This window comes from Osmerus mordax, chromosome 23 (genome assembly GCF_038355195.1).
Source record: "Osmerus mordax isolate fOsmMor3 chromosome 23, fOsmMor3.pri, whole genome shotgun sequence".
NCBI lineage: Eukaryota > Metazoa > Chordata > Actinopteri > Osmeriformes > Osmeridae > Osmerus > Osmerus mordax.
In genome coordinates this window covers 1084395-1098840 of record NC_090072.1, presented here as the reverse complement: position 1 = coordinate 1098840, position 14446 = coordinate 1084395, and the positions used below count along the sequence as shown (strand labels likewise).

General features: G+C 48.6%; 1 protein-coding gene across 1 annotated transcript in view; it reads left to right on the top strand.

Moving 5' to 3' along the window:
* Positions 1–2702: 2702 nt before the first annotated feature.
* Positions 2703–14446, top strand: part of m1ap (meiosis 1 associated protein) — a 42533-nt gene continuing 30789 nt past the window's right edge. The window contains 3 exon segments of the mRNA XM_067261980.1: positions 2703–2713; positions 2892–3122; positions 4379–4508. Coding sequence (XP_067118081.1) covers positions 2703–2713; positions 2892–3122; positions 4379–4508 — 372 coding nt within the window.

Genomic DNA, 14446 nt, shown 5'->3' with positions numbered 1-14446 from the left:
TCAGAAACATGAGAGCATAACTGAACAAAGAGACATTCAGCAAAGTAGGTCACCTGTGTCTCTATGTGTCTCTGTATGTGTGTGTTTTTGTGTGTCTCTGTGTGTGTGTCTCTGTATGTGTGTGTGTGTCTCTGTGTGTGTTACTTTGGCCAGCACAGGCCGAAGCTAGATTAATTACTGTTAGCTCATTCCTGGCAATGGCCAGTATGGCTTTGTGTGTGTGTGTGTGTGTGTGTGTGTGTACCCTTTATCAGCTGCTGATAGAAACAAGGCCAACTGAACAGAACCAGAAACACTAGTCACAACCCTGGACCCCCCCCCCCCCCACACACACACACACATGCCCACACACACACTGTGTCCATTAGCACACTGATATTGAGTGACCAGCAAACCTAAACAGAGCCTGGGTGCAAACTCTCTTAATCCACTTACCTCCCTCCCCCCCTCTCTGTCTCTCCCTCTCTCTGTATCTTTCTCTCTCCAAAAGGGAGGGAGAGGAGAACCAGGGCGGCTGCAGGGTGTGTTTATGTAAAGTGCTGAACAGAAAGGGAGATAGATGGTGTTTTCCAGCCAAACACATCATGTAAATAAAAGACTGACAACTAACAACAGGAAGTTGTTAACCAGCTTTATACAATACACTCATCCAGCGAACAGGTCAAAACCTAGCTGGACTGTGACTGGTCTGTCCAGAGAAAAACCTTTTAATATCTATTGACTAAACTTCACAGTAGACCATGGGATCTAACAGTGTAAAACACACACACACCCTGCTGGTTCTGTAAGTAGGTCACCTGACTGAGCAGTTCCTTTTCTCACACACACACACTTCCTCTGGTCGTAAACACTCAGCACTTCCTGTCTAGTAAAAGACAGGACCGGTGTGTGTGTGTGTGTGTGTGTGTGTGAGAGAGTGTGGGTGTGTGTGTGAGAGTGTGTGAGTGTCATCCCATGAACACAAATGGACAAATGTCTGAAGTTTGTCCAGCAAAACCACAAAAAAGCAGTGCAGAGAGAGAGAGAGAGTGTGTATGTGTGTGTGTATGTGTGTGTGTATGTCTCAATAATCTAATTCATCATAATGTTCCCTGGCATAGCTGTCTACATAAAGGCACTTAGCTGATGAGATCCCACTGTGATGTCATCAAGATGCGTCACAGAACAAAGACTCCACTACCTCCACCCTCACCCTCTCTCTCTCACCCCCTCTCTCTCCCTCACCCCCTCTCTCTCTGAAGATGGTTTGGGTCCTTTTGTGTTCTTCTTAATAACGCTCTGAATGGAACACAGACTCCATTAATAGGTTCCCACTGTGAAGTCAAAAGGCTGTGTGTGTCTGTGTGGTGTATGTGTGTGTGGTGTGTATGTCTGTGTGGTGTGTGGTGTCTGTGGTATGTGTGTGTGTGTGGTGTGCGTGCGTGGTGTGTTCGTGTGTCTGTAATGAAGCTCTTACCAGACCTGTCCCTCTTTGTAAAATCAAACAGAGCCTGGTGTCTGTCTGGGGCCAATACCCCCACGAGACACACGCGCACGCACGCACGCACGCACACACGCGCACACACACACACAGAGCCACACCTTCAATTACAATAATGTGGATCAGAATTAATCAACTTTTACAGGACGGCTGCCTTGAACCAATATCAGTGTGTGTCTGTGTAGGTGCCTGTGTGTGTGTGTGCATGTGTGTGTGCGTGCATGTGTGTGTGCGTGCATGTGTGTGTGCGTGCATGTGTGTGTGCGTGCATGTGTGTGCGTGCATGTGTGCGTGCATGTGTGTGTGCGTGCATGTGTGTGTGTGCATGTGTGTGTGTGCATGTGTGTGTGTGCATGTGTGTATGTGTGTGTGTGTGTGTGCATGTGTGTGTGCAGGCAGGGGGGTGGGAGTGGTAGATCTAATTTACCAAGGTTACTCCATTCTCCAAAAACACATTATTCAGCATTCTGAAACACAGCTCTCTCTCTCCTTCCAACCCTCCCTCCCTACTTTCCTCCCCTCCACCTGTTTTGTACGGTTAACCTGGTATTTTTGACCAGAATTAATATATTCCTGTATGCTATTAATGGTAGGAAAGATTTTAATGAATTCATGGTTGATATTGTGTTACGGTTAGATGTATGTTTTAAATGGAACAACAGAAAGAAAGAGAGTGATGGGGGGAAGGGAGGGAGAGAAGGGGGAGAGAGAGGGAAAAAGAGAGAGAGGGAGAAAGAGAGAAGGGGGAGAGAGAGGGAGAAAGAGAGAGAGAAGGGGGAGAGACAGGGAGAAAGAGAGAGAGAAGGGGGAGAGAGAGGGAGAAAGAGAAGGTGGAGAAAGAGAGAAGGGGGAGAGACAGGGAGAAAGAGAGAGAGAAGGGGGAGAGAGAGGGAGAAAGAGAGAGAGAAGGGGGAGAGAGAGGGAGAAAGAGAAGGCGGAGAAAGAGAGAACGGGGAGAGACAGGGAGAAAGAGAGAGAGAAGGGGGAGAGAGAGGGAGAAAGAGAAGGTGGAGAAAGAGAGAAGGGGGAGAGACAGGGAGAAAGAGAGAGAGAAGGGGGAGAGACCATCTGTATCACAGATTCTAAATGAAATCGTTAAAACCTGTTTTCCACCCTTTTATAATTTCCTCTTTAATTCCACAACCACACACACACACACAACCATCAACGCAGACAGTGTGTGTGTGTGTGACCCAGTCTGCTTCCAGACTTCACAGTCCAGATGGCCTTCAAGTAAGTGTGTGTATGCATGTGTGTGAGTGTAGGTGTATGTAAGTGTGTGTGTAGCATAGCATAGCATAGCATAGCATAGCATAGCATAGCATAGCATAGCAAGGCCATTCCAGTCCTCCCAGCTCTCCTGTGGTAAACCCTCCTGTTTCTCTCCTCCATCTCATCCCCCCATCCTCAGAGCTGCTCCAACACCACCCTCAGTCCCCAGATACCAGATCATCCTCAGAGCTGCACCACCCTCAGTCCCCAGATACCAGGTCATCCTCAGAGCTGCACCACCCTCAGTCCCCAGATACCAGATCATCCTCAGAGCTGCTCCACCCTCAGTCCCCAGATACCAGGTCATCCTCAGAGCTGCTCCACCCTCAGTCCCCAGATCATCCTCAGAGCTGCACCACCACCACCCTCAGTCCCCACTCCCAGATACCGGGGGATGAAAGGAAGATTGGACAAGGGTTTCAATTCCCCAACATCCTCTCTAATAGAAATGTGTGTTCAAATGCAAATTAGTGTGTGTCCCCCTTTGTATCTCCATGGCTGTTTCCATTAGAGCCTGAACACTTTAGAGTTTAGCTGCTACTAGCACTGGTAGAGAGGGAGGAGGAGAGAGGGGGGGTGGAGAGAGGGAGGAGGAGAGAGGGGGGGTGGAGGGAGGGAGGGAGGAGGAGAGAGGGAGGAGGAGAGAGGGATGGAGAGAAAGAGAGATGGAGGGAGAGAGAGGAAAGAGATTTCATTAACCGATCGATCCATGTCTGTTTGCAACGGAAGATCTATTCAATACACACAGAGTAGGAGCAGCATGTCAGTGTGTGTGTGTGTAAAAGAGAAAGTGTGTGTGTGTGTGTGTAAAAAGAGGGTGTGTGTGTGTGTGTATTCTTTGGAATATTCATTAGAAATCCTGTCATCGTATAGTTCCATGCTAGCCAGTACCATAGAAACCAGAACAGGAAGAACAGCCGGGCAGTGTGTAGTGTGTGTGTAGTGTGTGTGTAGTGTGTGTGTAGTGTGTAACAGAGAGAGACAGAGAGAGAGAGGGGGGGTACTTAGTAAGATGAGGGTTGGGCTGGTATGATTTACTACACTGCAACAGAGACAGGAAAGGCTAGCTTTGTAATAGAATGACTCAGACACACACACACACACACACACACACGGTAGCTACGGGCAGCCTTGCCAGTGGTTTTATTCAGGTTAGTCATTAACAGGCTTCTTGAAGCTACTTAAAGATCACAATGTGTGTGTGCGTTGTGTGAGGCGGGGGGGGTGTATATGTGCGTGTGTGTATAGGTGTGTGTGTGTGTGTGCGTGTATAGGTGTGTGTGTGTATAGGTGTGTGTGATTTTTACCAGGTCTTAATAACCACCAGGTGTGTTACCTTGATGAGATGTAGAACAGTAGCAGTAACTCAGCATGACACACACTCTCCCCTGGAGGCGTGTGTGTGTGTGTGTGTGTGTGTGTGTAAGTACAGTATGTGTGTGTGTGTGTGTGTAAGTACAGTATGTGTGTGTGTGTGTGTGTGTGTGTGTGTAAGTACAGTATGTGTGTGTGTGTGTGTGTGTAAGTACAGTATGTGTGTGTGTGTGTGTGTGTGTAAGTACAGTATGTGTGTATTTGCATCCCCTGTAAGACACACCCTCTTCTCTTGTGTTCTCACACACTCAGGTGTTTAACATTGCCAGCACCCCAGCTGCAGTTCCTCCAGTCAGACCTGCTCAGTCAGACCTGCTCCGTCAGACCTGCTCCGTCAGACCTGCTCAGTCAGACCTACTCCGTCAGAGAGCTGCTGGGGACAGTGAAGGGGGGTGCTTACACCACTTTCACTTTCTTTTTTTGCACGTGTGTGTGTGCACGTGTGTGTGTGCACGCGTGTGTGTGCACATGTGTGTGTGTGCACGTTTGTGTGTGTGCACGTGTGTGCACACGTGTCTGTGCATGCATGTGTGTGCACGTGTGTGTGCACGTGTGTGTGTGCGTGTGTGTGCACGCATGTGTGTGTGTGCACGTGTGTGTGTGTGTTTCCTTCCCACTCCCCCTTTTCTCCTCCTTCATTCAGACAGAGATAAACGAGGGGAAGCGACAGACAGAGAGATATGGAGAGAGTCTGTCTGACAAACTGACGTATTACAGCTTTAGACTAACATAAAGTGTTCCCCCCACACACACACACACACACACACACACACAGACAGGAGGAGCAGGGTCAGGCCCAGACATACTGTAAACACTGTTCCTGTATGTTCGGCAGGAACACACATAACCCCTGGCTGCATCACATGTGTGCTCCTGACTGGTCTGAGAGCTGAGTCAGACCAGTCAGGAGCCTGTCACACTAGTCACACTGCTGTTACTGTTGGAGCCTGTCTGGCCTTCAGGTCACACTGCTGTTACTGTAGGAGCCTGCCTGGCCTTCAGGTCACACTGCTGTTACTGTAGGAGCCTGCCTGGCCTTCAGGTCACACTGCTGTTACTGTAGGAGCCTGCCTGGCCTTCAGGTCACACTGCTGTTACTGTTGGAGCCTGCCTGGCCTTCAGGTCACACTGCTGTTACTGTAGGAGCCTGTCTGGCCTTCAGGTCACACTGCTGTTACTGTAGGAGCCTGCCTGGCCTTCAGGTCACACTGCTGTTACTGTTGGAGCCTGTCTGGCCTTCAGGTCACACTGCTGTTACTGTAGGAGCCTGTCTGGCCTTCAGGTCACACTGCTGTTACTGTAGGAGCCTGTCTGGCCTTCAGGTCACACTGCTGTTACTGTAGGAGCCTGTCTGGCCTTCAGGTCACACTGCTGTTACTGTTGGAGCCTGCCTGGCCTTCAGGTCACACTGCTGTTACTGTAGGAGCCTGTCTGGCCTTCAGGTCACACTGCTGTTACTGTAGGAGCCTGTCTGGCCTTCAGGTCACACTGCTGTTACTGTAGGAGCCTGCCTGGCCTTCAGGTCACACTGCTGTTACTGTAGGAGCCTGCCTGGCCTTCAGGTCACACTGCTGTTACTGTAGGAGCCTGTCTGGCCTTCAGGTCACACTGCTGTTACTGTAGGAGCCTGTCTGGCCTTCAGGTCACACTGCTGTTACTGTAGGAGCCTGCCTGGCCTTCAGGTCACACTGCTGTTACTGTAGGAACCTGCCTGGCCTTCAGGTCACACTGCTGTTACTGTAGGAGCCTGTCTGGCCTTCAGGTCACACTGCTGTTACTGTTGGAGCCTGTCTGGCCTTCAGGTCACACTGACATCGTGGAACTACAGACCCCACAACTACAAGTCTGCAATCACAACCCTAAACCTAGACCCCAGAACCTGCTCACTCATTTATTAATCAACCTTAATTTGTCAAACAAATAACAGGCAGGCAGGCAGGTCAACCAATCAATGGATGAGTCTTATTTACCAGCCAATCAATTTGTGCAAATGTGTCTCAGGCCAACTCCCAGAGGAGTTCTTCAATTTGATTGGCCATACTCCGGTTCAGACCAATCGCAGTTGTTGGAGGGCCGAGGGTTAAGCGGAGGCTGTCTGCGTAGTCACGGAGACCCCCTTGACCTCCTGGTCTCGACTGTGACCTCTATCTCCCTGACTGTCTGGACACACACCCTCCTGTTTCTGAAGGCCGGGTCACCTTGGGAACAAGGTGTGTGTGATCAATACTGATTAGAGTAGATAAGGATGGATCTTCTCATGATACACTGAACACAGAGAGGAAAGGGGGAGGAGAGGAGAGAAGAGGAGAGAGGGAGGAGAGAAGAGGAGAGAGAAGAGGAGAGAAGAGAGAGGGAGGGAGGAGAGAAGAGGAGAGAGAAGAGGAGAGAAGAGAGAGGGAGGAGAGAAGAGGATAGGAGAGAGGGAGGAGAGAAGTGGAGAGGAGAGAGAATAGGAGAGAAGAGGAGAGGAGAGAAGAGGAGAAAGGTAGGAGAGAGGAGAGGAGAGGGAGGACAGTAAGGAAGAAGAGAGAGGAGAGGGAAGTAGAGAGGGATGACAGAGGAGGAAAAAAGGAGGGATGGAGGAAGACACGAGCGTTAAAACCTCCTACGACATCCTTGACCTTCGACTGTGTGTGAGTTAACCATTCATCACCAGCCTACAGTATGGAGATGATGGAGAGATGGAGAATGGAGGGAGAAAGATACAGAGAGTCCTACATACAGAGGAATGTGAAGCAATCTGCTTACGTAGATTGTATGAACGACCCTTGACCTTATGACCTCTATAATCATCAAACGCCTATAGTGTGTGTGTGTGTGTCTAGCAGCAGTGACAGTAGCTTGTGTTAAAAACATTCTCCACCAGACAATGGAAGACTTGACTGGAACCTGAAGAATTTATGAATGAATCTGACAAAACAGCAATGAGATGACCCCTCCTCTCTCCCTCCTTCTCTCCTCTCTCTCTTTCTCCTTCTATATCTCTCTCCTCTCTCTTTCTCCTTCTATATCTCTCTCCTCTCCCTTTCTCCTTCTATATCTCTCTCCTCTCCCTTTCTCTCTTTCTCCTTCTATGTCTCTCTCCCTTTCTCTCTCTCAATGGTCTATACTGACAGCTCCTGCTCACTAGCCTGGCTGCCAGCCCAACTTCGTCCCGCCCACAAAAAAATTTGGTCGGGAAGTTGGGTCTGGAGGGTCTCGTATTGGGGACAACTACAGAAAACCAGAATCTGGGCGGACCAATGAAATTGCCAGGGCGGGCTTTATACGATGATGGACAGATGATCAACAGTAACGTAATCACCCACGTCACAAAAGAGCACTTAAGTTGAATTCATTTTGAACAAACATGGCTGCCGCTGGAGATCTGGGATGTTATGATTCTGCCATCGAGTCTGTTTTAGAAGACATCGACAGCCCATTAATTTTGAAAGAGGAACAGAGAAACGCAATCAAGGCATTTGTCGATGGAAAATATGTTTTTGCCGTCCTTCCTACAGGATTCCGTAAAAGTTAACATACTACGTTGCTCTGATTGGTTGTAGATCTATCCAATTGAGCGAAGAGGCATTTGTTTTCCAGGTTCGTTTGAAACACGCCCCATAGTCACAGCCCAACGGAGAGTTCTCAGACTCATATTCTGACTAGAATTATGAGTATGACAACTTCTGGCTACCTGCTCACAGCTGTCACTTAAAAATGTGTTTACCTCAGCAGTCAACCTCCCCCAGCCTCTCCAGCCTCTCCCAGCCTCTCCAGCCTCCCCTAGTCTCTACAACCTCCCCCAGCCTCTCCAGCCTCCCTCAGCCAGTGTAGGTGCGTGTCACAGTGGTGAGGTGGTGTGTGATGTCACAGTGGTATGACCCCCCCCCAGTCAGGGCCCCCTAAGTAGACTCATGTGAAAGGCATTAGAACCAGGACATAGAGGGGGGGGGGCAAGCTTCTGCTCCTGTTAGCACACACACACACACACACACACACAAACACACTCACTGGGTGGTCAATTGATTGGACTTACATTCTACATGTTATTCATCCATTTCATCCAAAGTTACATTTCATACCAACAGCCACCACTGCCACTGCGTAGTCAGTACAGCTGGAGATCAGATCAGGTGTGTGTCGTCATGACAGTGTTTCAGAACAGATCAGGTGTGTGTCGTCATGACAGTGTTTCAGAACAGATCAGGTGTGTGTCGTCATGACAGTGTTTCAGAACAGATCAGGTGTGTCGTCATGACAGTGTTTCAGAACAGATCAGGTGTGTCGTCATGACAATGTTTCAGAACAGATCAGGTGTGTGTCGTCATGACAGTGTTTCAGAACAGGTCAGGTGTGTGTCGTCATGACAGTGTTTCAGAACAGATCAGGTGTGTGTCGTCATGACAGTGTTTCAGGGAACAGTCTGTATTTACCAGACAGGTGACATGAAGAGGTGTCAAACACACACACACACAGGTGCATGAACACACACACAGGTGCATGAACACACACACACACATCCTTGTGTGTCTCTCCTACCAGGATGCTCAGCTTTAATGCTGACAGGCTGGATCATGACGACAGACCATAATACAGGCTGGATCATGACGACAGACCATAATACTCTCCAAGCACATGTCCGTCTGCTGTAAGCTTCAAGTGAATAAAACAAACACCCTTATGCAAGAGGATTCTTCTTTCTTTCTCCCTCTATTCCCCTCCCTCTCGTGCTCCATCTTATTCTCCCTCCCTCCCTCCCTTCCCTCCCTCCCTCCCTCCCTTCCCTCTCTCCTTCCCTCCACAGTGTTCTACCTACAGCTACACTGTCACACACGCTGTCCTGGCCTACAATGTGGCAACATCCACCCTTTCAAAACACACACACATCTGTCACCCAGCATGTCACATAAACAGGCCATATGTGACTTCATAAACTGCCAACAGTCTGACAGTTGACAATCTTCTTTTCTCTAAAACCTCTGACATGTTCGGTCTTCGTTACAACTGGACGGATGAGCGCTTGCAGCGTGGATCACCGGAGCTGGGCTCCGACTGCAGGGACACTGCATTCATCCATCATCCTCTGCTCTCACAGGACGGAGTGCTAAACGGTTCCCCGACGCTCCCACGACGCCTGGTACCGTTCTATGTGGTATTCTAAAGCGCCCCCGAAAAGCATCCAATGCGTTCTAGAACCTCCGTCTGACGCCATGCAGCGCAGCAGAGCGGGCCAAGTTGTCAACGTACGTGGCGCAAATCTTTAAATCTCCTCCTTACCCGCTGCGCCGGTCACATGCCCCGGTATAGCCCACGTAGCCACCGCCAAACAGATGGTACTCTCAGTACAAGTATGGAGACAGAGAGGGAGGGAGGGAGCAAGAGCGAGCGAGGTTTCCACGTATATACAAGACATAACTATCACTTACAGCTCTCTCTTGACAGTTTTAGCCTCTCTATTTGGCTGGCTTATTGTATTGTTGTGGTGGATATGCTGTCTGGAGCGCATGCTAACGACTTGTTTCTCTGGAACCGGAAAGCACGAGAGACTGGCGGAGACCTCCAGGGTCACGGGTACAAAGGGGAGACTGTTAGACTGCTGCTCCAGTCCTATCCGCTCTATGTCTCCGCACTCGGACACAACACAGAGAGAGAATCCTCTGTGGTATCTCTCTGTCTCTCTCTCTCTCTGTTTCCCAGTGTCTCTCTCTCTGTTTCCCAATGTGTCTCTCTGTCTGTCTCCCAGTGTCTCTCTCTCTGTTTCCCAGTGTCTCTCTCTCTGTTTCCCAATGTGTCTCTCTGTCTGTCTCCCAGTGTCTCTCTCTCTCTGTTTCCCAGTGTCTCTCTCTCTCTGTTTCCCAATGTGTCTCTCTGTCTGTCTCCCAGTCTGTCTCCCAGTGTCTCTCTCTGTCTGTCTCCCAGTGTCTCTCTCTGTCTGTCTCCCAGTGTCTCTCTCTCTCTCTGTCTCCCAGTGTCTATTTATCTCTGTTTCCCAATGTCTCTCTCTCTCTCTCTCTCCCCAAGTTACAAACTCAAGGGCACTGATTGCAACAAAACAGACACAGCCAAAAAAGGTGTGGTAAAAGCATGTGAGATCTCTCGACACACACACACACACACACACACAAGCCCACCCATGGTCGTGTCATCACTGAGAAAGCTGCAGTTGACAGATTAATACCGGTCTCACACCTGTTCATAATCAAACAGCCACCGGACTCACTAGACGCATACAGAAGAACAGTGAGTGACAGATTCCAAATCTCAATAGAATCCCAAAGATTCCAGAATTCCTGTCAGGTCCGTAACGTGCAACTAAACGGGAAAAAATAGCTAGAGATTTGGAATTAGGCCTATTAATGTTACAAAGACCAACGACATCTCCCTTTCTGGACTAAATCTTGTCATCATCTATCAGTCTGTATGCAGGATACCCAGGTGTTGTCACGCGCTTGGCTCCACCGGTTCACTAAACACAACCCCCTGAATCATTTTCTGTACAGCGGACTCCACGGACAACAACGTCACCATTATTCACCACTACTATGTGTGTTTCTCCACGTTGTGTAGCTTAAATCGGTTTTAGTCCACCGAAGAACTGGACAAACACTCACCTCCGAGACTCGCCAGGGTCGCTGTTTGGGAACCGGAGAGGAAGAGGCAGAGCGCGAGCAGTCTGAACGCCAGCCAGCCGAGCGCCGTCATGTCAACTGAAGTGCAGGTGCCTCTCCTGGACCGGGGGTTTAAACGGAAAGGTCCCGTTCTTAGCTCCGTGACATGCTCGTGCAGTGCGGGCTCTGTAGGCTAATCCCCGGTCTACTTCCAGTGAACGGTGAGCTGTCGCTGCTCGGTAAAGCGCACGCACAGGGTGTAATCTCAAGCAACCTAGAATATATTCAACACCCCAAAAAATATGCCTTAGCGGCAGTCTCTCTGGACTGATGAGAACCGACAAGAGCGCGCGCGTTCAAAGATGATTGTCAAGTGTAACCAACGGAAGAATTAAACATGGCGAAAAGTCATTCTTTATGCAATTTGTATAATTACGTGTAAGTCATCTTCACTATCAACTCCGTGCAAAGTAAGACAAAGTTAGGGATTTTTTTCAGCATGGTTTCCGTTCTGCAATCACGTCCATTCTACAGAGACCTCCTTCAGGGAAACACAGGCGCGAGTCGTTCTCTCTCTCTCTTTCTCTCTCTCCGGTCCAAATCCCCTGGCTCGAGCTGTCCCAGGGCTGGAAAAAAAAACGTCCGGATTTAAACATGCAGAAATATTCCTTTTTACGAAACCCTGAAAATGTATCAAGTCTATCTCCACGCAACAACATAACAACCGGCAAAACCGGAATGAGTGTGTTGTAAAAACCGAGATGTAGCCTGTTCGCTGTTTCTGTGTTGCTTGCTGCTCGAGCGCTCGGTCGGTCTGACGGCTGAGCTAGTCTCGTGCCCCGCCCCGCGTGCAAGAGAGGACAACAGGTATGATGTCACATGACTCAAGGCTTTATATGCTCGTAATAAAACTTATTATTGAAACTCACTAACGCATAATTTTCATTGTGACAGTTTAGTTCTGATTACAACCAAAGCAGGATAAATAAACGAAATCGTATATTTTAATACATTTCAAAAGGGTGTAGCCTAAACGTGATAGATAAATGAATGTCCATTTATAAACCTTAAATTAATCTTAAACCTATAAATCTTTCGCTGGCTCGAGGCACCTGTCAAAGTGGGCTCGTGCAATGAGGACTGAACAGTAGGCTCGCTGGAGGAAGGATAATTAGACACAAGTGTCGGATAAAAGCCAGCGTCAAATCCTCAGAGTGTTTTCAGTGTATGGTGAAGGGGAGGAAGGGAGCGCGCTGTCTGTTTACTTATAAAGACGTCGGCTCAGCTACAGAGACTCAACCCGGCACCCATCTGTCTCTTTCCCTCTTTTAATCTGCGCGAGAACTACAACATCACAGGGGGCGCGTGGGTGACTGGTGACTCCCCCGATTTCACGGGGCAGGAGTGCAGACTTGTACCCGCCGCGAGGACAAAAGCAGAGGGTCAGGGGCGCGGATTAAGGGAGGACTAGGAGTAAGAAAGAAAGAGAGGAGGAACAAAAGAGATGAAGAGGGGGTCAGAGGTAAGAGAGAGAACAGAAAGAAAGACAAATATACAGATCAAGACGTTGGAACCGTTGGAATTTAAACAGCAAACAGAACGCGTGGACCCGAGCCTGCACCTATTGTGAGGCGCTGAGAGCAAACTCATTAGAATGTGTCTGAAGTTGAGCTCCTCCATCATTGTTGACTTTGGTGGACTACAGGAAATGAACTGAGGGCAAGGGGCGTGGCTAATGTGTGTTGGCGCCCCCTGTAGGGCAGGTGAAGTCATAGCGGTCATGATAAACACTTATTAAGATTAAACATAACTATAATCAAATCATTACTGAAAAAATGTATGCTATAGATACATTTGAGCCCCCAATATGGTGACCCATACTTTTCAAAGATTGTAGGAGGTCTAATATGTTTTCATGTGTCCACACACACAACCCACATCCACACACACACACTCTACACTACTCTACACACACCCTAACATGCACATACATCAGACAAAGGAACCAATCAGAGTGCTGGGCATGTCTTAAAGGGATTGTCACGGTTACTTACATTGTCATTCATACCGTGTTGCTAGGAGGCTTCAAACCATGACCCTGCACACATTTGGTTAATGTGTGTGTGTGTGTGTTAGGGAGGGTGTGTGTGTGTGTGTGGGTTTGTGTGTGTTAGGGAGGGTGTGTGTGTGTGACACCATGTCTGATACAAATGGATGCTCCTATGGAGAGGGACAAGGAAATAGTATGATGTCAAGGCGCGCGCGCACACACACACACACACACACACACACACACACACACACACACACACACACACAGAGAGAGAGAGACACACACACACACACACACAGAGAGAGAGAGAGACACACACAGAGAGACACACATTCATACACAACCTTTTGTGAGAGCAGCAGCTGTAAGGAGAAATGATTGGATCAGAAATTAATTTATGCAGGAAGACACAGGAAAACATATGACTCATCCACTCATCCATCCATCCCTTTATATATCAATCCATCCATCTGTGTAGTTAGTCTAACTTAGTTTACACACCAGATGGGAGGAGGGGGGAGAAGGGGGTCACTAAGAGATTTTGGCACCAGTGCCCTTGGGGGCAAGAGGACACACACACACACACACACTTACTCATTACACTAACAGCTTTCATTAACTAAATGAAAAAGGAAGTTGGTGCTGAAGGGAGCTCTCTCTCACTCCCTCTCTCTCTCTCCCTCTCTCACCCTCTCTCTCTCCCCTCTCTCTCCCTCTCTCTCCCTCTCTCTCCCTCTCTCTCTCTGAAAACAGAAAAGGATTGTTTTAGCCGAGTGGATTTAACGTGAGAATGTCTCAATAAAGAGCATCAAAAGTCTCTCTATCTCTCTTTCTCTCAGCTGTTTGTTGGCTCAACTACAGACAGTGTCTGACAATCATCGCCATCATTGCACACACACACACAAACACACACACAAACACACACACACACAGCCAGATGGGGACTATCAATTATTAAGGCCTGATGAAGATGATGCCCTGGTTAACATTAAGCAGATTATGCCACCCTGAACCCCTCTACGATGAGCCCCCGTTTCTTAACCCCCCCTCCCCCCTCCCCCCATGCACACACACCCGCATGGGGAATGTAAGAGAGAGAGAGAGAATGTTAAGCTATGAATATATTCTTCACATCAATCTTTCTATTATGAATATGCTATATTTTGTGCAAAACTCACATCTGTTTCCTATATGAGTAATTTGCTGGAATTGTAATAGTAAAAATCTGAGTGATAGTCTTTAGATTGTGTACAAGTGAGAAGGAGGGCTAGAGGGAGGAAATGAGGTTGCTGTGTGAATAGAGGGCTACCTTCACTAATGACTTGTTTTTTCTTGGAAGGAGGGGGGGGGGGGCAGGGAGGAGGTGGGGGGGCAAAAGGGGAGGTTAAGCTGTGATTGAGAACACAGTGGGATTTTTGGCGGGTGTTGTGGTTTACCGCTTGGTGTGTGTGTGTATGTGTGTGAATGTACGTGTGTGTGTGTGTGTGAATGTATGTGTGTGTGTGTGTGTGAATGGTCTAGGTTTAGAGTGTGTATTGTTGGAGTGTGAGGTGGAAGATTAGAATGTCACAGAGCTCACTCACCTCACAACAACGATCCCCAGTAATTAGAGGAACTGCTGGACTGTGGCTGAACTGAAGAACACACACACACACACAGGAGAACACACACACACAC